The 26434-nt window shown below is 32.0% G+C and overlaps 1 protein-coding gene across 2 annotated transcripts in view; it reads left to right on the top strand.

The window, feature by feature from the left end:
- LOC130645436 (regulator of G-protein signaling 12-like) overlaps positions 1-24956 on the top strand; it is a 32606-nt gene extending 7650 nt beyond the window's left edge. Inside the window, exons 3-19 of one of the 2 annotated variants that reach the window (XM_057451424.1) lie at positions 249-305; positions 1016-1057; positions 1522-1738; positions 12447-12474; positions 19571-19725; positions 19805-19891; positions 20173-20319; positions 20732-20866; positions 21311-21383; positions 21469-21507; positions 21766-21860; positions 21948-22130; positions 22214-22287; positions 22378-22501; positions 22570-22660; positions 22749-23015; positions 23256-24956. In XM_057451424.1, coding sequence (XP_057307407.1) covers positions 249-305; positions 1016-1057; positions 1522-1738; positions 12447-12474; positions 19571-19725; positions 19805-19891; positions 20173-20319; positions 20732-20866; positions 21311-21383; positions 21469-21507; positions 21766-21860; positions 21948-22130; positions 22214-22287; positions 22378-22501; positions 22570-22660; positions 22749-23015; positions 23256-24496 — 3055 coding nt within the window. In that variant the 3' untranslated portion in view covers positions 24497-24956. The remainder of the gene's footprint in view (positions 1-248; positions 306-1015; positions 1058-1521; positions 1739-12446; positions 12475-19570; positions 19726-19804; positions 19892-20172; positions 20320-20731; positions 20867-21310; positions 21384-21468; positions 21508-21765; positions 21861-21947; positions 22131-22213; positions 22288-22377; positions 22502-22569; positions 22661-22748; positions 23016-23255) is intronic. The other variant, XM_057451425.1, reaches the window with a different exon arrangement.
- The last annotated feature ends 1478 nt before the right edge of the window (positions 24957-26434 follow it).

Genomic DNA, 26434 nt, shown 5'->3' with positions numbered 1-26434 from the left:
CGAAAAATTCAAAGTTAAACTTTGTGCATTTCAGTATTTAGTTTGTTAATTCACCATGATATTTAACTTTTCTTATTTCTTATTTAGCAGAGATTGGAATAGTTGATTGATTAGAGTTTGTGAAATGAAAGTCAGATGGGAAAACAATTCATTTTGCTAGCATTGTTGCTAGAAATTCTGATCAGATTTTTCTTGTTGCCAAAATTTTTATTTTTATCTCTTTCATTGCATCCTTTTTGTTGATTTAGAGAGTACTATCAATTTCCTGGGAGGTCTGGAAGAAGGAAGTCGGCACCAGACACAGAGTAAGTCAAGATATTTATATTTTAATATTTATTGATCTCTATGTTGCTTGCTAAGCTTTTGATACAATGCATTTTTTACCACAAAGACAGGTGTGATGATTGGAAAAGTTTTACTTTATTTGTGTATACAAAAAAAAAAAAAATTAAAATAGCCTCAAATATACAAAAAAGTCTTCTTGATCTTGATCAAAATATATTGAGACAAGATAGCTAATTTCGATGTTCACCCCAAGAAGTAATTGCATAGGCTAATTCAAGATCAGATAAAGGTATTTATAACTTGTGCCAGAGTGAACTTAGGTTATGACATTTTCATTTCCCACGGATTTCGTGGACACAACGTGGATTATTTCATTGTACAAGCATGCTAAAAAATGCAAGTAGCAAATTTTATTGTTTGTATGGCCAAGAAGGTTTAACCCTCCTTTTCTAAACCTCATCGTTAAGCTCTTTGACTTGGCGTATGTGTGTGTAACGACTTCTTAGCATGCCAACTGCTATGACTTGACCGTTCGAGGCTTTTTGTCCATATTTGAGAAAGGATCCAAGGTTAGTTATAGCAATGCTATTTCCCAACCAGTAAAATCGTTAAAGTTGCAATATCCATTTTAGTTATTTAAAGAATTCAGATATTATGTTATTTTTTCATTGTCAATAATGTCAAATTATCCCCCTTTAATAACATTTGTTCTTATTTTAATATCCTTTAGAGCATGCGCCAGTGTTGCACGAAGCCATTCTCTTCACAATGGGTAAGAAAATTTGCCTGTTTTTATGTCAACTTATTGTGAGAGTTTTTTTTAAAATTTCTGGTCGACTAGTCTTTCTGGTTCCTTTCAATTCAATCTAAACATACTGGTTTAAGATATCTTTTCTTCAACATGGAATCAAAATTGTTATTTTTGGTTTTCCATTTTCTTTTTCTGGACTCGTTTTTTAATAGAGATGTAGTCAGTCTGGGTAAGATTTTAGCCTGCCTATGACTTGTAAATACACCAACCAAAATTCGGTTTCAGCAGATGGATATTACATTCGTACAGCCTTTAAACTATTTTTTTCTACAATTATATTCTTTATATTTTTGATATTATATAGATTTTATTATTATTATTTTTTATCATCTTTATTTTAGTTTTTTAGTTGTAAATTATGGATCTTAAATATGTTTTACTTTTCTGGTTGGAATGTTTTGATTTTAGTTGTATTTGTATTCCAGAAATTTACTGGCAAGTTCTTTGAGATCAGACCAGCGAAAACCACCACTTGCACCAAGTAGAAATTCATCTATTCCAAGAAATCTTTCTGAGATGACATCTAAAAATGGCTCAACCTTTTTTACTGGCATCAAAAGAACGTTTGGCAGAAGAAGAAGTGAGGGCGTGGTTTCACCTAACCAAAACATCAAGGACTTTTTGAAAGGAAACAAGAAAAAGGTTTGTGTATTTGACAAGCATTTTACTAAATATGTTTTTCTAAAATAACATTTAATAGAAACATATTTTATTCTAAAGGAGGGGCTATAGTAAAAGAATGGTTCATGTCCGGAGAAGGGGTCTGTTGGTACACATGATTGTGGGTATATATGCTTGTGGGAAACCTTCTTTTGGTAGATTGCCATGGAATAGGGGAGATGTAGGAAGAAGCTAAGGTTATGATATCAGGCAGGGAAGAAAGAGTACAGAGATTTAACAATGTGTATACATGTAATCTACGGATGTTAAATTTTGTGTAGAGTTTATGAGTCCGGCAGTCTATTTGGAGAGACTGTTACACTGCTGTTTATCCTTCTATTGTAAAATGCAGTTTTTGTGATATTTAACAATGCTGTTCCCTATTGTACATAAGAATACTTTGATGGAGGCGTTGATGGTTGCTTGATTTTTAAAACTTCTGCTGTGATAACAAATAACATTACTGAAAGGCATTTTTTTAAATACCTATCGAATAATATAAGATTAGCTGAAATGTTTCAACTTATATACAACCAACTTTGTTTGAAAATACCCGTAATTGTATTAATAAACAATTATACAAATAAACAAACTCATTTTCTACCTCTCTGACTTTCTAGAAAATGCATAACACGTATTCAGATGTGATTTTTAAGCAGGTATTCTCTGTGTTATGGGATAGGTTTGAGTCAGTCTACCAGGGTTTTTCTTTTAATTGGGGGTATTTAACGTTGTTCCTTAAAACCTGAATCACAATGTTTACATTAATTAAAATACTAATTGCTAATGTATTAAAAAAATGTTTATTATACAACCTATTGTTTGTAAGTGCTCATTAGTAAAATTATTTTATTTGTTCTTGGGTAATTAAAATCGACAAAAGGCTTCCGAAAGGGGGATTGATGATATGAGTTGTTGAGATTTGCAAAATTTCAACAATAACAATCCAGAACAGGTTTGATGAGAATGAAAAAGTTTCGAAGTAAAAGCTTGAAAGATGCTGTGAGTTATTACATCCTTGCGCGAAATAATAAGGTTTGTGGATATCTTATTAGTGTGCCTTTTGTTTGTACAAACCAGACATAGTTTAGCTGCTTTTATGTTGTTTTAAGATTCTTTATGACATGTATAATATTGAAATCAAAAAAGATAATTCTAAATCATTTCAGCCCTAGCTCGTAAAATAATTAATGGATTTAAAATTGAATTAAAACAAGATGCGTTACTGGCCATTAAACCCATGAAAAAATATTATTTTAAGTCATTCAATTTTTTGTATGTTAAAAACCCTTCTGGCAGCTCTTCCTAGATTCTTTGTTATTTTTTAATAATTTATGTATTGCCAGGGGAGTGTATTTCAGCTTGTAGGTTGTAGATAACAATTGCTGGTTCTTTTCCTTTCCCTTTGTTCGTGTTCGTTTTTATTAAACATTTTATAACTTTTATTTTTATTTTTGCATGTTCAACTTTTTTTACGCTCTATTATGCACGTATGATTTCATTTTTATCGTGTTTTTTGGCGAAAGTTTACAAGGTCTAATAATAAACAGAATTTTAAACAAACAATGTTCTGTTTGTTATTTATTTATTTATTTATTTATTTTCTTTCTACTTCCTTATACGAAGATCGATTGATGAGTAAGATGTGTTGAAAATATAACCACGCATTTTTTTATGTACGAAGGTGTATAATAAAATCAGTGCTGACTACTAAACAAAGTTTTAAGAAACTTCTTAAAATCAGAAAAGAAAAATTTTTTTCTTGAAACTTTTTAGAAGAAAAGAGTATGTTTTATAAAATCTACTGACAAATTTTAATAATTTCTGAAACAAAATTAAAATACAGCAAAAACCGATATGTACAGTCTTTTCTATAAGAACACTCAACTAGAAGGAAGTCTCGAAAGTGTTTTTAACTTTGGACTCTATATTCTTATATTGGACTCTATATTCTTATAAATTGTTTTATTTTGTCATTTCCGAAGTTTAAAAAAGCATAAGTATTACTTGGTATTGTCAAAGCCTTAAATGTTCTTAACATGTTCTAAAGTTTTGCACCTCTGAAACCATGTTGTTATAGTAAAGTTTGTTCCTATAAAAATCTGCAAGGTATAGTCAGTGCAGTAATTAGGCCAGCATAGAATTTTTTTTATTATCGTTAATGCAATCTTAAGTGGAAATTCAGAATATCTGTTCCACAAAAGCTGAGTAGGTAATAATAAAACTATTAATACAAGCCACATGGAATATCAGAGCACTCAACCACAAATTGAGAATAAGTAGGCTGAAGTACAATGTCTGTGATGTTTTAAAGTGATGGCTTGAATTGCACTGCAGATGTTGTTTTCATTGTGATAGTAAAAAATGAGAAAAGAAAAAAGTAAATGTTTTGATGCTGTTCGGTGTTGCTTTCCTATCGAGGTATATGTTATTTCACATTCTATTAATTCAATTCTTGTCAAATTTAGTAATTTATTTTTTCGAGTTTTTTTTTTGTTTCTTTTTTATTTACAACGTCATTTACATCATGAGAGAAATTGGACAACAATATTGTCTGAAATTTTGTGCTAACAGATTATATATCATATTTCAATAAGTTAAACGCGCTGATTTTTAATTAATTAGGTAAAACTAATTAATTTCGCCATTCATGCGTGTTTTTTTAACCGGATGCGTAAAAATGTTTTATTCTTTAAGAAAACACACTTTAAGAGTAATTTTTAGAAAAAAAGTTAGAAGGATTAAGAACCTAGTTTGTAAGAACATTCAGGATTAAGAAACTAAGAACATCTTTAGAATGTATTTTTCTTAAATTTTTAGGTCAATGTTTTTACAAACTATTTCTTCCAACTCTAAATATGTTCATGAATATCCGTAATCATGATATTCCAATATTTTTCGGAACGTCACCAATGCAGATTCAGTTGGTATCTAAACATTTTTATAAAGTTATATTTGAGACATATTTGATTCTAATACCACCTTACCTCACCTCACTCCTGTTAACAAAAACAATATGTGAGAATGTGCAAAACCGGAAAGCGGTTGTTAGGTTTTGGAGAATCTTAACATCGTTTTATAGCGATGTAAAGAAATTAGAACGTCCAAAAGAGTACAAGTCTTGAAAAACAATATTAGAGCAGTGTCACAGTGGGATGAACGGCTTTTTACTATAACCATTACCCATTGCTAAAAAAAAATATGTATTATTTCACATTAGCTACCATTTTTTTTATGCTACGCTAGAGAACAATTTCATATTTACGGTACGTTATCACTGTGACAAAAATAAACTAGCTTGCGAAACTTTTATTGCAAATAAACGTTTTCATTAAGATGTGCAAGAAATATAATAATCGTAGTTACCGTCGTTACGACCTTTTTATCGTGTTGTTACCAAAATTATGTTTCCCGGAAAACGAAAAATCTTTATTGTTTTGTCTGCGTAGAACAATAGTTGTTTCTGTTGTGTAATTTTCTGGTTTGATGGGTAGTTAAACAGGCGTGTCTGTTAGCTACTTTCTGTGGCTGATTTAACGTGGGCATTTTGACTAAGCTCTTATACATTATTAAGCTCATATGTTAAAAATCAAACAAAATTACGAAGAACGCTTTGAAAAACTCACGAAGAAAAAATCAATTTTCTTTACGACGAAGTAAGATTTTTTTTTTTTTTAATTTCCATGTAATATTGGATCCATAATGGGTTAGTTGATGCAATCGTCGCTTTATTGTCTTTTTTAATGCTTACCGAAAATCGCTCGTTGTTATATATTAATTAGCAATTAAAGGCTTACTTAGAGTTATAAGTATTTCTCAGCGCAGGAAACATGTGTTCATACACTGCTAAAATTTCGTGTGTGTTTTTATCAAGGGTTTCGTTGCTTGCTTAATGTTTGGTTTTCTTATTTCATTTGAAAGAAATGTAAGAACAGCTGCGTGTTTCTTTGCGTTGAAAAGCAAGTTTGATTGTTCGTTCTTTAAAAGATAGTTAACTTGGTTGTATGGTGTCATTTATCTTCATACATTTCTTGGATAGTTCTTCTTTTTTTGAAGAATATAATAAAGGTTTATTTATTCTTAAACGTTGCAGAAAGGGAATGTGGTTCGTAGTGATAGGGAATGAAAATGTATTTCGAGGAAAGGAGCAGCAAATTTGTTATGGCGGTTTTTCGATTGATGTTTATTTTTCGATTATGCGAAAAGCCAACCTACGTCGTTTTGCCTCACAGGAGATTTTGAGTCCATTTAAGAGTGAGGTTGATCCATACAAGGTAGGTTTTAGCATACTTTTAATGTTTGAGGAGTACTCTTGGAGATAGTGTCTAAGTAATATTTTATACCGTTTTTATAATTTGTTTGTATCTAGTCTTTGTTTATATCTAGTCTTTGTTTGTATCTAGCCTACCTTTGCGCTAGAGTACACACAAGTTTAGTTAATATTTTGTTCGTGGATTCAAAAGATAGGGCCATTTGAATTAAAAATTTGTCTTTCGGAATCAAATTAACAGGAAACAGAGGCCTATAACATTTCGAAATATTAGAAATCGTTAAGATTTAATTGAGGTTTAAATAAATCCACAATCACGAGCCTGATACGAAGAATAGTGGTTCTTATAAAGAACTTCTTTTGCTTTATTTTAACGTGCCTGAACATGATGTCCTTCCCTTCTAATACGGGCGGCCTAATTTTTGTTTTATATGAAGCGGGGGGGGGGGGGGAGGGGCGGGGGGAGAGGGGAATTTGAATTAAGGGTAAAAAACACTTCAAGAAGCTATTTTACAATGTAGCAAGAGAAATTGTTGATCTTAAGTTATGAGTAAACTTTTCCACTTTAATCTCCGTCTAAATATCAGTGGCTTTATAATCTTGATTTTTTTTTATTATCTATATTATACTAGCGTCCATCTGTCTGTAAGTCCATTAGGGTATGCTAGTATCTTCTAATTGTTTTTGCACACAGTAAATTTTGTTGTTGACTTTACTTTTAGTTATTTTTTCTGCCATTTTTGGACGAAATTCCCTCTTTTCTCAGTTAAAAGTTAGTTTTCACAAAGGTCTTTTTTTTTTAATTTTCGCTAAAAATAAGACTTGCCGATGTATCAATGAATTTTTATCTGAAAGAGAATCAGAAATTTTAGCACCAGTAATATTACCTGGCTTTGTTTTTATTTAATTCGTATTTTTTAGCCATTCCAAGCCTTATGTTTGTGATATTAATATGAATAAATTCCAAGCAATTATACAAGTCTTTACAAATCTCAGTTATGTTTCGGATTTTCGCTAGTTTGCTGGCATCATTACCAAAAATCCTGACATCAGCATTTTTTGTCCAATTTGTTCACGTAATATTAACCCTGCCACTTTTTATTTTAACTCTTTTTCGCTATGCTGCATGATTATGATGCTTAGTGTTTATATTCCTCTATTAGGCACCTGTATGCCAATTTTTTACTTTACATACCTCTCAGAGCCTTTTGCTATTCCGTGAAACTACACCTAAAAATATCTATGAAATCCTTATACTCGGGAAAATGTAATAAACTTTGTTAGGATCATCCTTAGAACACAAAACTTACAACACAACTTTTTTCATCAAGAGAAATTGTTCTGTAAATTTTGGACATATGAATAATCCGATTTTTCGATTTTTTAGGATTTTACCAAAAATTATGAAAATTCGGCTTTTGGAAAACCCAGAAAATATGTTAAATATCTTTTATTCGGCTGCCAAAGAGTTTTAAGCTTCCGATGACGTCACAAAAAAGTGCTGACATAAGCCAAACAAATTTGCTGCCATTTTGTTTCTTTCATCACGTGTGCGAAATGTCATTCGTTTGTACAAGCCTATCAAAAGTTGTGAAGGAGCGATCGCGGTCGTTAAATTCGAAAAACCCTGGACCGAATAGGGTTAAGCCCTGTGCAACACTTGTGATAGGTTTTATGTCAAATTACAGAGATGGGGATGATAACCAGTCTTTCCCACAGAATTATGAAACCTGTAAATAACACACCATGATTTAACTTTTTTTATATTAAAATTGTACTCTGCGAAAGAAACGTAATAACTCTCCTGCGCTGTGTATTTTCTTCTGTGGCTTCATCAAACCACGCTCCAGCAATAAAATACCTGCATTAATTAGATCTCCTAATTATTGAACACAAATTTACCCAATCCTAATTGTTAAAATTCTCGTCTGTGGAATTATTGATAAAATTGTTTAGGCCAAAAAACATGCTTACGTTTGGCAAACTTTCAAAGATTTTAAAGGGGCTACGAAACGGCTGTTGGTTTTCAACCTTGGTGGCTTACACGAAAGTCGAACTAATGGCGGTGGAAAAGTTTATGATCACTGAGGACAAAAACAACAAATTAAATTATCATCATATTGGGCATCTTATATAACTGAAAATGACAAAAACGTCACCTACATTATATTAGACATCTAGGATTTATTCGATATAAGGTACTTGCTTTTAACTCAAACTTTACATAAAAATAAACTTCAAAATTTTGTATAGAAATGTATATGAAGTCTAGGCAACAAAATTGTAGGAATTTCATAAATAGGTTTAGACATCTATGTGGTTCTATTTATTACACGGCATTCTTTAGAAATTGCGGGATTGAGCTTATTGAATCGTTTCGTAGCACCTTTGAATACGAAGTTAAAAACCAGCTGAGATTTCCAATTACACCAATTACAAATGCAATTTTGTCCACTTTGTTGCAACAGGTTAATTTAAAGGACGGGCGATCCCGTGGATTTTTCCACGGGTTAACAAATAGTCTATATTATAATGCCCGTTTATGCCTGTCTCTGTCTATCTGTCACGCAAAATGGTAGCTTAGCTGCGCAAGTAGCAAGACACACGCAATGCGGTATAAAAAGGGCGGGCGAACCCGTGGATTTTTTCACGGGCTAACGACTAGTATATCTTTATTTTAATATAGTATATCTAGTATATCGACTAGTATATCTTTGTTTTATCTTTGAACAAAGAAACATTTTGTAGAGGTTAGATGCGCTGGCGTTTATAGTTTCATTGTTACAAACATCGATTTTGTCAGATGACGTTTGCTTTATGCTGTTGTTCCGTAACATAATCTTGACATTATGGTCAGACCATCAAAACCTTTTCAGTATGCAGTGAATAATGACTGTTTCGCAGTAAGCCAGTTAGTAGTAAAAAATTTCGTGGATTGCGATACTTTTTTACAAATTCACAAAAAAAGAATCATACTTTCGATTTCCTTTTACGAGAAACTGTTGAGTAAGTATAAAGGCAGTACCTATGACATATTAAAACGTCTGCGTAGAACGTTCGTTTTCATGGCAACAGAAGGAGATCATGCCGATAATTAAGGAAATATGTTCCTGTGGTATTGTCAGTAAACTGTGCAATTAAACTTCAACGTAAGTTGACGAAGAAAGTTCATGACAGCGTGAAACCAGAAAAGAGGATGAACGTGTGAAAAGAATGAAAAATTTATGAATGTTAATGTCTGTCAGCTGGACGGATTTCTTCGAATTTTTTTTATTCCAATGATTCTCTATTGTTTTTATTGTGGTGATATTCGACTACGTACTTGTAGAGGAAAAATAATTTTTTGTGCTACAAAACGATAATGATGATAATTGAACTACTAACTTTCGTTTATACTTGGTTGAGAAACAAGATCTTAAGACGTGGCGTCCATTTTAAACCAATGCAGGTTGGTGAGATCTTTCTTCTTACTCATTCTGGTTCTTCTTGCAAAGAAAATAATGATAAAGATCTTCAATGATAAGTAACTCGAAGTACTTTTAGGTACACGAAGTTAAAAAGTAATACTTTAAAATCATTTTCACATCACTGTTGATCATCATATCAAAAAAAATTAAGTATAACCCTAAAATAATGTTGTTCCCTTATCATGCTTAAAAGTTTGATGTTTTATTAAATAATTTTTATCTAAAATTACCAGAGAAATATGAAGCAGAATGGCTTGCCTTCCCCATTCTTAAAAAAATTATATTGATATTCGCAGGTTCATTGAGTTAGATAGGACCAAAAGAGGGGTGTAATATATTGAAACCAACTTATATTCCTTATAGGCGCTTTAAAAGTAAAATATTATAAAGTTTTTATTGAAAAGAATACTTGTCCACTCCATAAAATTTAAAGAGAGGATGAAGAAAATGGTAAAATATGTCAAATTTACTTTCCAAAGTCATAGTCCCTCTAAAAACATTCAAAAATTGAAAATCTTTGATGATGTCGGCATTCCTTTGTTAGATGTTTAAACCTTGAATGCAAATAGAAATTGTTTTAAAAAATAGTTTTCTATATTTTGTTTTACTGTTTATCTCCTGTTGTCAGTTTCTCTTGTGAAAATTATTAAATCTTAGGTGAATGTTCTTACTGTTTTTTTTATATCAAAGCTACACATGTTAATTAGTTACATTTTTTCCAAAAAGGGTTTCGAAAGTGTTTAACGTAAACTGTATGTAGTTCCCTGTTTTAAAGGGTAAATGATCATAAAGGTGCGACCATGTTGTTACGTCTTCCTGTGGTTGAACATTATTTTTCCGCATTGCTTTTTAAACAGGATTTATAATTATCAACAAGGCGAAAGTTTTAGTTTGTCAATTCTTACTCGTAAAGACAACTTTTACTAAATCGAAAGAAAAAGAGACTTTTTTTATTGAGGGTTTACATTTTCATAATAGCCATTATTTTGGGGAATAAAACACTATTGTTTAAACGAGGCAAATTCGTCCTTTTAAATCGTTGAAATATTATACTGAAAGACTTCAAAGTTGAAAGCAGTCTTTTTATGAATTATATCATAGAGATATAATTATCTCAAATTTCAATTTTACGTTTCAGAGGTTATTGTCGAATGTCCCTTTGTCATAGTCTTTATAGGAGAGACATTATTTAATAATCTTTTGATGAAATTAATTGTTTGCTCATTAAAACAGTTTCCTTTTAATGGTTGATCCTTTAGTTTTCACATATTTCAAATCGACTTTCTTTTTAACCAACGTCAAACTAATTTTTGAATCATTGTCAGACATTTTTAAAAAAAAACAAACTTTTTTTTGATACTAAATAACAAAATAAATTACCTGGAACTTAAGGTACGCAATGAAGAAGAATTTGCAGGAGGTTTCCTAAACAGCTAAATAATATTTTTAGTGAAGTAAATTTTTTTATAATTTTTAATTTAATAATAAAATTAATATTGACTATAGGTAAAACAATTCAGTTTAAATTGATCAAATTTTCGACCTACTAAATAGCATCTTGTTAATATTAAGTTGTTGTTTTTTCAAGTGTTCTTTTTAAATAATGTTATAGCAAACTTTAGACTATTTTTTTCTTTTTTAGAGGTTGAAAATTGACCCAACTTTGTGTTAGTGACGAAATGTTAGCGGTCTTTATTTTATTTTCTTACATGCGAAGTGTAAAAAGATACTTTTGTTATAAAAAATGGTTTCGTGAAACAATGCAAAGAATTTGGATGTTTTTTTCAACCAACCATCATTTTGCTGTGGATCACACTTTTAATCCATTTACAACGTCATAAAAATAGAAGATTACATCATTCTTTCGTTTATAACTACAGAGCATCAATTTGGGTTTTTTTATCGCTATGTTTTTATTAAGCTGATAAGTGGAAAAGTGTTCACATAATTTGTTTCTTTATGTGCGTTTTTTTTAATGGTAACTTCCTCTTGGTATCCAAGACCTTACGATTCAACATTATCACTCTCCTTCGGAAAGTTTTTTTTTAGATATGGCTGCAGCAATTTTTTTTAAAGACATTTAAGGTGAAATCACAAACTCGTAAAAAACTCATAAATATTAATTTTGGTCCTTATAATGAACGTTGTTACGAAATATTACACATCGCGTTACGGTTGTTGTGTTTATATTACAGAGATGAAGCGTGCTGGATTTTTTTGTGTTCGTAATTAATGTTAATAGATTGCTCTGAAATTACTCTTTAAATGAGTTGGTTAAGGATCGTTTGCATAGGAATATGATGCAGATTTTTGTTTATGCTTGTCGATGTAAAAAAATAAATAAATAAAGCCTGGAATACACTCCGTTGCAGTATTATGGTAACGATGAGAAGCGATTATCGCAGAGACGCACAGCGCAGAAAATGTCTTATAGATACAGATTTTTTAACGCTGTTATGTAAGGTAGTGTCACACTTTTTAAGAAGATTAAATTTATTTGTACGACTTGTGTTTAAACCTGGTCTTGTGTGACCTGAGATATTTTTAATTCAGATTATATTTTCGTCTCATTTTAATGTTTACCACCCTAAAAATATATATTTGTGTTCTGGAAAAACATGTTTATGGAATTAGCCAGGAAATATTGTTATACGTTATGCATATTGACTTTGTTCATAACTGGTTTGTCGTCATGACGACTTGGTCTCTAGTAACAGTCTCTATAGTAGCTTATGTGTGACCTGCTAGAAATTTATTCCAGCGCAGGGCGAGGTGGGGTGTTACGAAATGTTGAGCAGGGCTGTTGGAGTAAGAGTATTTAGGGAGAGATGAGAGATGATCACGAAGAAGGAGTGAGAGTGAGAGTTGACATAAAAAACCTTTTAAAATGGTTTTACTTATATATGTTTTAAATTTAATATATTCGTTATATTATATATATATTCGTTTTTAGGAAACACCTTCAAGCACGCTAAGATATGGTGAGTCTGCTTATTACTTTTTTGCAACGTTCACCACATGAAAATTAAAATGACAAATCAAATGTACACATGAAATTTTCGCGTTAATTTTTATATTCTTTTTCGCGCGTAATTTTCGCCCATCGCTTAAATGAGTTATTTCGCGTACAAGTGTTTTCTGTTTACATGAGAGATTTAAAAACTGCGAGGCCTTTTTTGCTTTTCGCCAACGCGATTGGGACGAGTAGAGATATTTCCAAATCTTTGTCTCGACTTCCATTTGCGCAATCCAATTGTTATGGCAATTTAAAAATTGCTGAAAAACGCATTTAAATATTCTTGGGAGATTAAGTTTAGCGATTTTTATAGGCCTAACTTTTATGAAAAGTGCCAATAGCCTGTCTTGAACGAGAATATATTTCACCGCGAAAACTTTTTGTATAATGTTAGTGTAAATTATTATGTGCATTATATATTTTTCTTTTTTAGTTTTGCGTAATCAATGATTTTAGTGTTCAGGATATGTTTATTAAATATTAGAAATAAAAATTAAAAAATTAAAGTAAAATTAATTGGTAAGCCGTAATTTAATAGTTTTATCTTTTAATGCAAGAAAAAAAAATTGATCGTTGTTTCATTTGTTGTTTACACATTCTGTCATATTTATTTATTCACCTTCATTTATTCACTCATTTTGGGTATTTTGGGTAAAGTAAATTTTATTTTTATTTTCATTATTTTTAATTTAATAATGAAATTATTATTGACTATAGGTAAAAAATAAGGTTAAATTGACTAAATTTCACTCACTCATTCATTCGTTCATTCATTCATTCATTCATTTTTTATTCTTTATTCATTTAATATATTTGCTACCAGTTAATCGCTACAAATCTCTAGTTCAGTCGCAAAACGTAAACCAGGATCCCCACACAGTACAAAGTATTACAAACTGCCTCACTCGCAGATGTTATTTCTTGTTATGTAGTAAAATATAAATTGTTTGACTGCCAGAAATTTGAAACCATGATGGAGTGCACGCTGTCGCCTAATGAAAATCCATGCCTAACATAAGTTTGAGTTGAATATTTGATGCATGCTTGTGTTAACGACTGGTAATAGTTATTTTGCTCTCGCAGTCTCTATAAATTTTTTTATTCATAATGGTGGTCGCTAGGTTGAAAACAACAGAAGAAAAACTTGGTATAGAATAGAGCTCATTGGATGTTCTTTTTTTTGTCTTTTGTGGTCGACCATCATTGAATATTTAAGGTTTTCCGTACGTCAAAGTGGCTAATTAATAATTAATGTAAAGATGTGTTCGTAATATGTGAAACATATACAGAAAAAGATACGTTTTTACTAGAGAGAAGGCGTGAGGTTAAGATAAAGTTTTTTGTAGAAAGTGAGAAACGAAACGGGTTGGTGGTGAAACATGTGCTTAGCTGAGAATAAGTGAAGGTTTAACTTATTAGTGGGAAGTACTTATGTTTCGAAAATTAAAAAGTTGTAAAAACGGAAAAGGGAAGCATGTGTTTGTAGCTAGCCTTTCGTTAAAAGGCGTGATATTGTAGGAAGCTTTTATTAAATGAGGATGAAGAGAAATTATGCAAATTGCGTATCATGAATAATTTGTTGGCACAAGATGTTATTTTCTTATATGCATATTATAACCACTTTTTTTGTTTACTTTTTTTTGTTCTTTGAGAATTTTTTTTGTTTGTCGAGGTGAAACTCTTCGACTTGCTGTCTATGTGGCTAGACGTTCCGTTTCGCTTTTGGATTCAACGGCGACGTCCCGTTTCACTTCCGATGTTGTTTTTCTGGGGTTTTTAGCTAGTTCTGATGTCATCTTATTTTTATACTCCTAACAACGCTAGGCTAAGAACTCTGTAATAAGTTGTTGATGTAACCAGAAAGTTTTGAAGAACTTTTAAACAGATTTTAATATCTTTTCACATTCGTTGGAAAGTTTGGAAATGTTTTAACATACTAAAGTATTTTATTGATATTTTCAATGTTTCGCTATTCAATGACATTATGCAATTAATTCAGAGAGCATGAATTATTTCTTAAATAATTCATTTGTCAAATAAGTTGTCATTTTTACTTCAACAAGGAAGAGTGAGAAAGTCAACTTTGTAGTTTGATGTTAATTGAGTTAGCTGTAAAGTTAATTTGAATGAAAGTGTTTTAAATGGGGACACGATTTTTTCGCTGTAACTAAAGTATTTTACGGCTACATGCAGAATATTTGCAGGACAGAACATGAGGGAGTCCTTGTATACATAACATAGATGTTCCGAAAGTATTTTTGTTGTACATTTAATGAGGGTCAGGTGGGTCATAGACGGATGGAAGTTTTTGTTTATATTCAGGTGTAATCAAAACAAAGGAGTTTATAAACTATTAAAAACTCTTACACGTGTTCCGTTGAGAAGATCTTTATGTTTTACATCCCTATGTTATTATGCTTGTTATTTTTATTGTTTACTTTTCTTCACAGTTCTGTTTATTGGATTTTTTACTTTTATTCTGTTTTTCTATATTTAAATGTACCTTTTTTTATTAGGACGTATAGGTTAAATGAGTTTAAATAAACAAGATATTTTTTCTGTTTTCTTGGAATACAATTATTAGTTGCAATCAAGCCATAAGTACATAAATATATAAGTAAATAATGCATATGATGGAGGGAAAGATTTGTGGATAAGACACATGCATAGAGTAAATAATTTGTGGAAAGTCATACCTAATCCAATAATGTGTTGCATGCAAAGGATACTAAAACCTTGCTGCAACTTTTGCATCCATGGTTTTTATTGATGTTTTTTCTTGTTTCTTCCCATGCTTTTTTGATGTCAACTGAAACCACTAGCTTGGCAGTGATCAAACAAGTAGATGGATAAAAAATACACAATAAACTGTGTATAAATTTATAATGATTGCTTCATTTCTTGTGTATTTCTTTTGTCTTTGTTATAATCTTTTTGTAAAGGCAGTATTAATTATTATTATTTTTTGGGGGGGGGGGACATCAGTAAGGGATATTATGAAGCTGAATTTATTAGCCTAAAAAATTATGCCTAATGATCTTTCCCTCTCCCAATTTTCGCCAATGATCCAAATAACTTGGCTTTCTCATTTTGGTTTTCAATAAAATTTTGTGAAAAAGCTTGTATATGCCCTTATCTTTTTTTAGAAAATTTGATTTTTAAAGAATGTGCGGATCCTAAATTATGCGGTTGTCAGCAAAAATGTAAGAAACCTGAAACAAAAAAAGAGAACCGTGCTTGTATAATATCTGTGCATTGGTAATGTTTGAGTGCATATCTAAAAATACTGATGACAGAAAATTTGCTATTCTTCAACATCATAATTTAAGCGGCATAATTAAATTTAAATAACTTGGAATGAGAATATCTTGAGAATGACAAGAGTTTTTTATTATTAATAAAAATTTTTTAAAACAATTGTTAAACAGGCTTTAAGAGCAACATCTCCTCGTGATCTTTAAGTTCTCTGTTTTAAGAGAGGATTCAGGGTAAAAATGTATGCTGCAAGCCACCTTGGCATATGTTTATATATTTCGTACATTGAAAAATAAATCTTTTGAAGAAAGCATTTTAATTGATTTTTCTTGTGTACAATTTACAGGAGCTTATGCTTAGTGCTTGTGATCGACATTAATGAATACTTTTTTATGTTGACGTTTAGCGCATAAGGGAAAGGGATAAAATGCATACTATTTTGATTTGTAAGCTATTTTCAAGTAAAAGTACATGATAGCCCAATTGGATGTTCATTTTTTAATTATACAGCTTCATTCTATACTGAAGTGTATTAAAGCAAAAATTCCATGCAACTCTTTTTACAAACTTTATAAATTTTATTCTACTTTTTTTGTTTCACGCTAATAAAATCTTGTTTTTACTTTCTTTATTTTCCTCCAACTGTGATATATATTTGTTCTTAATTTAAAAGCACATTGTATATATTTTCAGTCTCAGTATACCTATAAAAGCTTGTGGTTTAGTCTCAAAATATTCTTACAGTATGAATAATGTTGGCCTACTGTGTTTATGCTTGTACTATTTGGCAACATTTAAATTTACTTCCAAAAAGTGTTTCAGAACATAAGAAGATGTACGCATATGTGGAATATAAACATTCACGTCGAATTTCTGTTCTTTCCTATGTTTCAAAAGGGTTTCTTTCTGCACTTATAAGCCTCAAATACTTATGTTCCTAGAGTTCAATTCAAGATTTTGCTTCACTTATGCTTATAATTTTCAGAGATATCCCGTCCTTGGTGTGCTTAGGTCATTGTTATAAAAATAGTGTATATAGTTCATTTATCTTGTTTGTAAAGAATATTGCATTCATCTTGTTTATTATATGGTGTTATTTGCTCTTGAATTTGTTTATCTTTTTCAAATTCACCTGGTTTCTATATACATTCAGTTTTTGTCAATATACATCATCAATAATTTGTATGTTGCTGCAAAGTTTTGGAATTATTTTTGTTTCTTTTATTCGAAAAATAGCACCTAAAAACGTATGACATTTTCAGCAGTATAAAAGACTGTGCTTAGGACACACTCAAGATTATTCTGAACATAAAACTTAATGTGTCAATATCGTGTGTGAAAGTTCTAGTGAAAATCTTTTCTGTGTTTCTTTATTATGTATATCATGTCATGTGTTATGTTTATCTCTGTGACAAGGTCATCTGAGAAATTTGTCATGCAAGTCTTTTAATAAGAATTACAATAAAAGATCATTTTATTCAAGATAAAATCAGGCAAAAAGTTGAGAATACAATAAAATTATGCTCATCTTGAATTTTTACTTGTGAACTAAATAAATTACAAGCACAAAACATCATATAAAACTGTATCCAATTATTGATGGAAAATGTCTTTTCTCAGGTTGTGCTAAGTATTTTCCCACAAAATCTTTTTTTTCTGTCTGTCAATATTGGGATGCTTCAACAACTGCACCTTAGAGGTGATTTTTACACCTACTTGCATTCTCTGATGTTTTAATCTTAACTGTGCTAAGAGTATGCAAAAAAAAGGATTTTTTTTAAAAGTTAGAATATTCATGTTAAATTGAGAAAAAAAATATTCTTATATAAAAAAAGCGTAAATAGAACTGTAAATATAATAAACTTCTTGGCTTAGCTTTTTGACTTTCTGGTCTGTGTTTTATTTTAACGTTTGTAATTATTCTAGATGTCATAAATCCTAAAATTCTACAAAAAAATAGCGAAAGTGTTTTATGGCTATTTTCATTGAATTACATTAAAAACTGAATAGCTCATTTCTTTGTCATTGTTTACCCAGACATCAGTTATTATAGTATCCCACTGAATTTGTTTGATGATCATATTAAACGGTTCATTTTAAGGGTTTATTTTAATCGAAGCTCTTTTAATTGTTTACTCTTTCCCCCTGTGTTTTATTTTAATACTATAAAAACGTTAAAATATATCATTATTACAGGGGGGTTATTTTTATTTTTTTGTTTACATGCGTGTGTTGTTAACATTTCATTAAAAGATGAGATCTTACAACTTACTATGTTTTGATCACAGCTTCCTTTTTCCTGTACATAAAAGACAGTTTTAATTTGTTCTTTAACAACTGCTGCTTTGGGCTATTTTATTTCTACTTTGTTTGAAGATCTGTACAAAATAAAATTCTAAAAACACTGAAGACTTAATCGTTTTTGTTTTTTTAACGTTGAGTTGTGTTGTGTCTTTAGAAGTACTAATAGTTCTTGGTTTTACCTGGTTATAACGAGTCTTTGCAGTGATAAAATACTATAGTTCCTGCTTTTACCTGGTTTTAAAAAGTCTTTTCCATTTTAAAAGGGCGTAGTTTGATGTTATAAATTAGTATTGTAGTGTCACTCAAGTTGTTCGTACAAACTGTTTATTATATTTGTATATTTTGTGAGAGATGTTGACATTGTGCCATATATGTAGTGTGAGTGATTAATGATGCTGTTGTCATTTCTGACTTTTTTTTACTTCTGCTTGCTCATCAAGTATTAATAAATTTACTTTTTGAAGAAGTTGTCTTTAAGATACACATATTTTTTTATAAGAAATCTAAGCATGTTGATTGAGCCTAGAGTTGCTTAAAGTTTTGTTAATTTGGACTTTAAATGTTAAGATTCTTAATTTTTTTTTGAGGTTTGGAACAAGGCTTTGATATATGTAAACGTCATTTTCTATCTTTCTCAGGCTGCTGAAGTTTTGGCGTTTCTAAGCCTGAATTTTCTTATAGACTAGTTTCTTATAAAAAAATAATAGTAATTTTTCCCTTATACATAAACCATCAGAACACTTTGTATATATTTAGTTTATTGCATCTTAACTGTTTCCACTTTGTTGTGTTAGGGTATGGTTACATTGTTATTTTATCCACGCTACACGCTTCTTATTTTATTACATAAAGCAAGAACTGCTACAACAATCTACTTTATATTCCAGCTTTCAAAAAAGTCTGCAGTTATAAAATAAATAAATAAATATTAAATAAAGAATTAAAAGTTGAATGAATAAATCGAAGGAAGTGTACAAGTAAAGCTTGTTCAGTAATCGGCTTGTGAGAAGAAATAGACTGAGTATTAGCAATTTGTACACCTTCCTAATGGTGTATTCCAATGAAATTACCTTTCAAAGTCTACTAATGGAGAGCAATGAAAAAAGAGGAGAACCACCAAAAAGGAGTCCGCCTCTTTTGACAGAGGAGCAAATCATCCAATACGAGGCTGAGAAGTTGTTGAGAGAAATACGTGCTGAGATTAAGTACGCGGAGTCTTGTGCAGAATATGGTGATTATTTTACAACTTTTGCTTGGAACTCGTCCAGTGAAAATGTTGATGCGTATGAGAGTGCAAACGATGTTTTTATTGAAGACGATCCAGTAACAGGTTAATTAGACTAATTATCTAACATCTTAATCTATAGAATAATGTAAACTTAATAATATTAAAACATTTTAAGCCATACTTTAAAGCTACTAACATTTAATAAATAGAATATTCACTTCCAGGTCGTATAGAACACAATAGCTAATTAGAATGTATCCAATTTGATTTTTAGAACAACGCAAAGACACAAACGAAAATGTGAAACGGTTGAGTCTTACAAGCGCGTCCAGCGAAATTTCACTAAATGAGCCGACCACTCGAGTTGAAGGCTGGGCTCGTTCATTCGAACGGTTGTTGTCGGATGCAGTGGGTGTGCGTTGTTTTCAGGTAAGTGAGATTCTGTATCGGTTCTTCAAACTATCTTTAGATTCAGTTACTGATGGTTTGTTGTGATTTCTTTATGAAGGAGTTCTTGAAGAAAGAATTCAGTGAGGAGAATGTTTTGTTTTGGATATCTTGCGAACGATTCAAACTGACTAAAGATCTAGAGAAGGTAACCTGCTTAGTTGAATCCCTTAATTTACGAAGTGTTTGTGTAAGTTTTGTTTTCACGTAACGCACATGCGCAAATATTAAATTCTGCAAAAAAATAAAACTATTTTTATTGGACTTGAGAATCACTGAAAAAGCTACTAAACATAAAATGCGATTGTTGAGAATATTCTTGCCATGTCCGGGGGAAAGTCAATTCAGAGAATGGGAGAAAACCATATTTTGTTTTTTTGTAATGTATTTTTAAAGTTTACAAGTCACGCAATCAAATTTTTATTTCAGATGAAGATACTTGCAAACGATATTTACCGCAATTATTTGTCGCCAAAAGCTCCATACCTTGTGAATGTGAATCAAGCTGCAGTGAAGAAAGCTCAAGAAAATTTAAACACACCACACAGCGATATGTTCACCATACCTCAAGAGCAGGTAGAAATTCCCTTTTTCGGTCATTGCCCTGGCAGGACTCCTAATTTTCCTGAACTTTTATATTTTGGCGCATTCCTATTTTACCCTCAATTAAGTAACTTATCCTAAATTTTTATCATTTCCCTTTCATGTCTTAGATTTAGAGGCTATGATGTTTCACATTTGTTGCGTTATCTGAATCAACTTTATTTTATATATTGCATTAACATAAGTGTTACTGTACTGTAGAGCCCTCCCATAATATGTTACATTCGAAATTATACTATTTGTTATCACACTGATTTCCCTAAATTTCAAAGAAAACATTTTCTAATTTTCGTATTTTTAAAAGAAAATAAATTTGTTATGGGACCCCTGTTATGGAAAGCATATTTCAATCGGAAAGTATAACATCAGCATCCTCCGTTTTTAGGTGTTTCACTTGATGAAGTTTGACAGTTATAATCGTTTCCTGAAGTCCGAGTTGTACCAAGAATGTTTGCAAGCCGAGACTGAAGATCGTCTTTTCCCTTTTGAAGATGAAATTGATGAAGAGCTAAGGAAAAAGGTTTGTCAAGTAAATTATTCTTAGTTCTGTTAGCCAAATAAAACCTATTTAACATATTTACCGGTTTTTACATAATTTGCATAAAAAAAAGTCAAAAATTGCCAGAAAATCACGTGTCCCGAACTTTGCAGGGTAATTCCTCTTAAAGAAATAAAGTCGTTTTGTAAATTTCAAGTTCTAATATGAAAACTCAGTAAGTATAGTAGCCATGTAGCGTACCAAAAAAGAGTTTTTACAAAAAAACGACAGTGGGGAGCGGATTCCGCCCACCTCGCCCAGTATATTTAGGTTTGTTGGTATAACAGTTTTGTTAAAACAAGACCTTCCTTCCTTTTTAAAAAATGCTAATAGATAAAGTAATAATGAAGAGCAAGTGCAAACATGCGAAGTGTATGATAAATATGTATATGATCAGAATACGCATGGTATATCTATTTCGTTTAGCCTGCATGGGTGAAAAAAGGAAAGACCAGTGCTAATGATAACGACAAGAAAAAGAACCTACTAAATTTTTTAGGTAAGTGAGATAAGTTTAGGCGTTAGTGACTCGACGTAACAACACGCATAACCTTATTCACTGCGACAATCTGTCACTTTTTTAGGACGGACGACGAAGTCACCAGTTCCTGACAGACGGAAAGGTTATTGTACAACATTGATTTCATTAAATCAATTTCTGACAGACTAAAACATTCCTTTTACCTCCCCACTCTCGTAATACGAACTGTGCATGTGCGACTTTTAAAGAAACTGACACCACTGTTAACTTGGCACGAACGAGTGTACATTCTGTAGCGTAACATCACATGATCAATGGACATTTAACGTTGTGCGGAGGAGTGGCATCTGCAGAGGAAATCTGAGTTTCTTTATTAGTATTTCTAATCTGTTTAATTTAGATCGATCATCGTCTCTTGGTACAGTGGAAGAAGCGTTTCGAAGGAATGGATTGTTGTCTCCTGATAATAATGGTCACACTTCGAAAGATGCGCAGGTTTGTAATGTTTTTACTTGAATTTCATGATATTTTTGTGTTTGAGGAAATGTTTTGGATGTTGACAATGTTTCTTTTCCTTCATAGCTGTGGGATGGTCTGCACTCACAATCCAAAAGTTCGTTCCTGCGTGTCATCTTACCTGACGGAACGTCGACGATGGTGGTCGCCGAAAATGGCCAAACTATTAAACAAAGTCTGCAAGATATTTGCGAGCAGAAAAAAATTGCGTTGCAAACGTTTGATGTTACCGTTGGATTTGAAAAACATGTGAGCGTTATTTAATTTGTTAAAAATATACAATGGACTGTCAATGAGAATTGTATACCAATTTTTTGTCACTTCGCATTTAGATCGCTCATCTTGATAGCAGCATCTCTTCACTGCAAGATAATGTCATCTTCTTAGAAAGAAGAGTTCTTTTCAGGTGAATTTTTTAACATGTTAAATAACGAAGAGAAATTTTAAAGAATTTGCATTGCTTAATTTTTTTTTTCACTCCTCCGTATTGTTCTAGATTTGACTTGCCGAACGGTCGATCGGTAGGCATTAAAGCGAACCCTAGCAAAACCTTACGTGACGTTCTGCATCCAGTGATGAAGAAGAATGGTTTTAACTTGGATTACTACAATGTGCACGTGGTATGTATTTTTGCTTTGATGTTTTCCATGATGATATTGTAGTAAATTATACTAATTCTTTATGTTAGATGAATTCGAAAACTAATCTCTCTCTGGATCTACCCATATCTGGTGTCGAAAACAAACGAATCGTTACAAAGCTCTCACATAAGAAACTAGGTAATGTCTTTAGGTTTATATCCCTCTATACTTTTGTCATGTTCAAGTTGTATCACAGGTATGTTGTGCATATTCTTCTTTGTTTTAGAGAAACAAAATTCAGATGCAGCATCCAAGCCACCAATGCCGGATTTGCGAGCATCGTTTCGAAGGCTTCGCACAAATAGTTTCAAGGAAAATGAAAAACATAAAGGGGATAGGCGGGGTTCGTTGGATCGCGTAGATCGAGATAAGTTAACTCACAAAAAGGCTGAGGAATTAAAGAGCGAGGAAAAACTGTCACGGAAATTTAGCAACGAAATGAAGCATTTGATTCTTGGCAGGACGAGAAGCGCGGACGATGATGGTGCCAGTGGTACGTGCATACTTTAGAAAAAAATTTTTTGCGAAACTTCACTTTGCGGATTTAGACGGAATACTAAATTTATTAAATCTTTAACATCCGCAAAAATATACTCTGCAAGATCTAAGAAATAAAATTTCTTTCGCAACTAATTTGCTTCCTTAAGGTACTTTTTCACAACTCGATTTTCAGTTCCCCGAACTTTTCCACAAGGTTTTATGCGCAAAATCTAATATACATTTTTATTTACAGCTTTAATGTCAGTCCTTCAAAAATCACAGAGTGGTCGATTAGATGACCAGCGTGGAATGATAACACGTGACATCGAGTTGCCGGAATTTCTCAAAGTCACCAACTTTAGCACGCCATCTCCAGTCCGTAGCAAGCCAATTACTTCTGTTGCTACTCACTCAAGTTCAGCACAAAGTAGCCCGTCTAGAGGGGCTAGTCATTATCCAGCGACTCCAGTTGTTATTGATGAAAACGTCGGTCACTTTTGTTCGGGTGATCCCATTCTTAGAAAATCTGATCTCTCCCTTTCGCTTTCTCTGAACAGTTCGTTAAATAGTGGTCGACCAAGTCTTTGCTCAGTTAGAAGTTGGAAGGAGCTATCGAGTCCTGATCGCGAATTAATCGATAAAACATTTTTAAGCGGAGAAAATGTAAACGGGGCTTGCTCAAATGAAAACAATAAAGGAACCTTACTTGAACTTTCACGTAGCGATCCAGCATTAATAAAGCAACATATAAAGAAAAGAGTTTGCAAGGAAAATTCTGCACCGCCTTTTTCACCGTTTCCGTTTACACCAGCATCTAACAAGGATCCGGATGTATTAGACGTTGATCTGCTTTCGCCAGGCAGCTATACATCCACTCCTAATAAGTTCCCTACGTCTGATTTAATACCATGGACCTATCGCGATAGAGCTCGCAGCTTTGACGAATGCGAGTTGAAGGGTGGTGATAAACAACAATCTATTTATAATACTTTACCGTCAAATAAACGACTACCAATTAGCACGTTTAACGAGAACGATGTGTTGCGCGGTTTAGAAGTAGCTGGCTATGAAGTCATACAAGAGCCAGAGAATGAAAATACTTTAACTTCAGAAGCTTCAACACCATCTACGTTGGACACCTCCCGCGTCCAACCAAATGGAAAAATTCCTTCATTGTCAAAATTTACAGCACCAAAACCGACTGGTATTTCCGAAACGCGAAATGACTTACGAGAAAACGACAACGGTTTGAGGTTAGACATTCACAAAAATAAAACCATCGACAGACTGGGTTCAGTTGATATCTTGGAGTACGATTTATCGCCCAGGGCCAGCGAAGTTCATCGTTTAAAAGATATATTTGAATCGACATCAAGTTCTGTTTCCCATGATAATGTTTTTAAGTCGAACGTTATTCCTACACCCGAAAAAGGAAAGTTACTAAAAGGCGAAACAATACGGGGGAGACAGAATGAAAAAATAACCTTTGTGTGAATAATTATTGTTTATTCTATTTAACGCTCTCTTAATTAAACTACCGAGGTCTTTCCAACTTTTTTAGTCAAGTTTTTTTTGCAGTTGCTCCTACTGTAGTGTTTAGAAATGGTCTTCTTCAAAATTTAGACTTCCGTTGTTCATTTGTTCACATGCATAGACATTCCTAGCATATATATTCTCAAGTGATCCATTGATATAGTCTTAATAAATATTCCATACATTGTAGTACTGGCAGCGTCCCCTTTGACACGTGACACAGTAATACCAAGTTAGAAAATGAATAGGTTAATCTAAATTCTCTAATTTTTTTAGGGAAATTTTTGAATGACAATTTTACATTTTATGCCCAATATATCTGATGTATTAAAAGGTTTTTCTTAAAAAAACAAAGATTTTTTATATAATGTTTTTGTGTATATATTATATATATTATATAGATGTTTTATACTTAAGTTTTCTGACGAGTATTTTTTTTCCATGTGTACCCTGCTCTTTTCGTACGTGGGAATACTGGAAAACCTTAAATCTGTTGAGAACAGGGTTAAGCCCTGTTCTCAACGGATGTTCTCGTACCCGATTTTCTGTTGTTTGCAGATGTAACTTCCGATTTGTAACTGGTGTGAAATAGGCACGAAATCAAGCGGTTGTGTATAAGGTGCTATGGGCCCCAAAATGTACTTAACCATGATCATCGAATGTATTGCAGTAAGGATAGGAATAATCTAAGCTAGGAAATAAATATAAATATGGGTTTAATAAATAAAATATGGATTTGCTGAAACATTCAATTAATATTGGGTACATGTGTGATTCGAAAGGGTTTATACGAACAACCATAGAGATGATCGTACCTTATATGCGCATGAAAGCTAAGTTTGGTTTCATGGTGTTGATAATTGGTGTTGATAATTTTTTACTACTATTTTTCATGTACTATTTTGATGTACTATATACCCATAACTTTTTGTGCGGCTCGACTTTAGGCACTCTGCCTAGTCTTGTATAATATAACTAGGACACCAGAAACAAGTTTGTAAATGATGTAAATAATAACGGCGTGGGCACAACGACTTACAGAAAAAAAAAACATGGCGATGCCGAGGAAAAGAAATAAAAACATTCTAATTCAGGTAGCTACAATAATGGTTAGGATATGTTGAGACAAGGCAGTTAATTTTCCTGCCACAACAAACTCCTGAAATGTGCTAATTGACGTTGTCATCAGCTTATTTATTTTCCACTAATTCCAGGGCCTTCATGGGACCCGACGTGGAATTTTTTCGTTGTCTAGGTGCGTTAGAGAATATGACTAACAATTTTAAACGCTGTTAGTATAGCTTATGCCTGGTAATGTAGCGTCTACGCAGCCTGTGGGCTTCAGAGCATTTAAAAAATGACAAAAAAACTGTCTCAATTAGTCTGGCATAGATTGTAGCTAAATACAGTGAAAATAAGGAAAGCCACTAGTCAACTTAGAATTTGATACATACCTTACACTCAGGGTGTCGCATTCTAGTGAAATTCTAGAGCGTATAAATGAAAAAATATATTATCATGTCTCTGATCAAGAAATCATATTGAACAAACACACCTGTCCGTAGTAATTTGTCCAAGCCCACCATGTTCTAAGGAGGAGCCGTAAAAAAATGTGATACCTTAAATGAATTTTAAATTCAAATTTTTGTGAAAGAAGTAAATAAGGAAATCGAAAAAAAACGCACTCGTAAAAAGATTTGTGCAAAAAATATCAAAATCAAAAGTTGAATTACACAATCTCAATTAAAGTTGTTTGGAAACAAATTTCCAGAAAACTGGACTTCCACTTTTAAAATTTAAACAGAATACTCTGAGCTGATGAAAAAGAAAAAGTTATGAAAGAAATTAACTTCCCATGCACCCTTTCGTGGTGATTTTTCCTTCTGAGAAAGCGGTAGT

The sequence above is a fragment of the Hydractinia symbiolongicarpus genome, chromosome 5, assembly GCF_029227915.1.
Source record: "Hydractinia symbiolongicarpus strain clone_291-10 chromosome 5, HSymV2.1, whole genome shotgun sequence".
NCBI lineage: Eukaryota > Metazoa > Cnidaria > Hydrozoa > Anthoathecata > Hydractiniidae > Hydractinia > Hydractinia symbiolongicarpus.
Note: the sequence above shows the minus strand (reverse complement) of the source record. Positions and strands in the feature narration are given on the sequence as shown.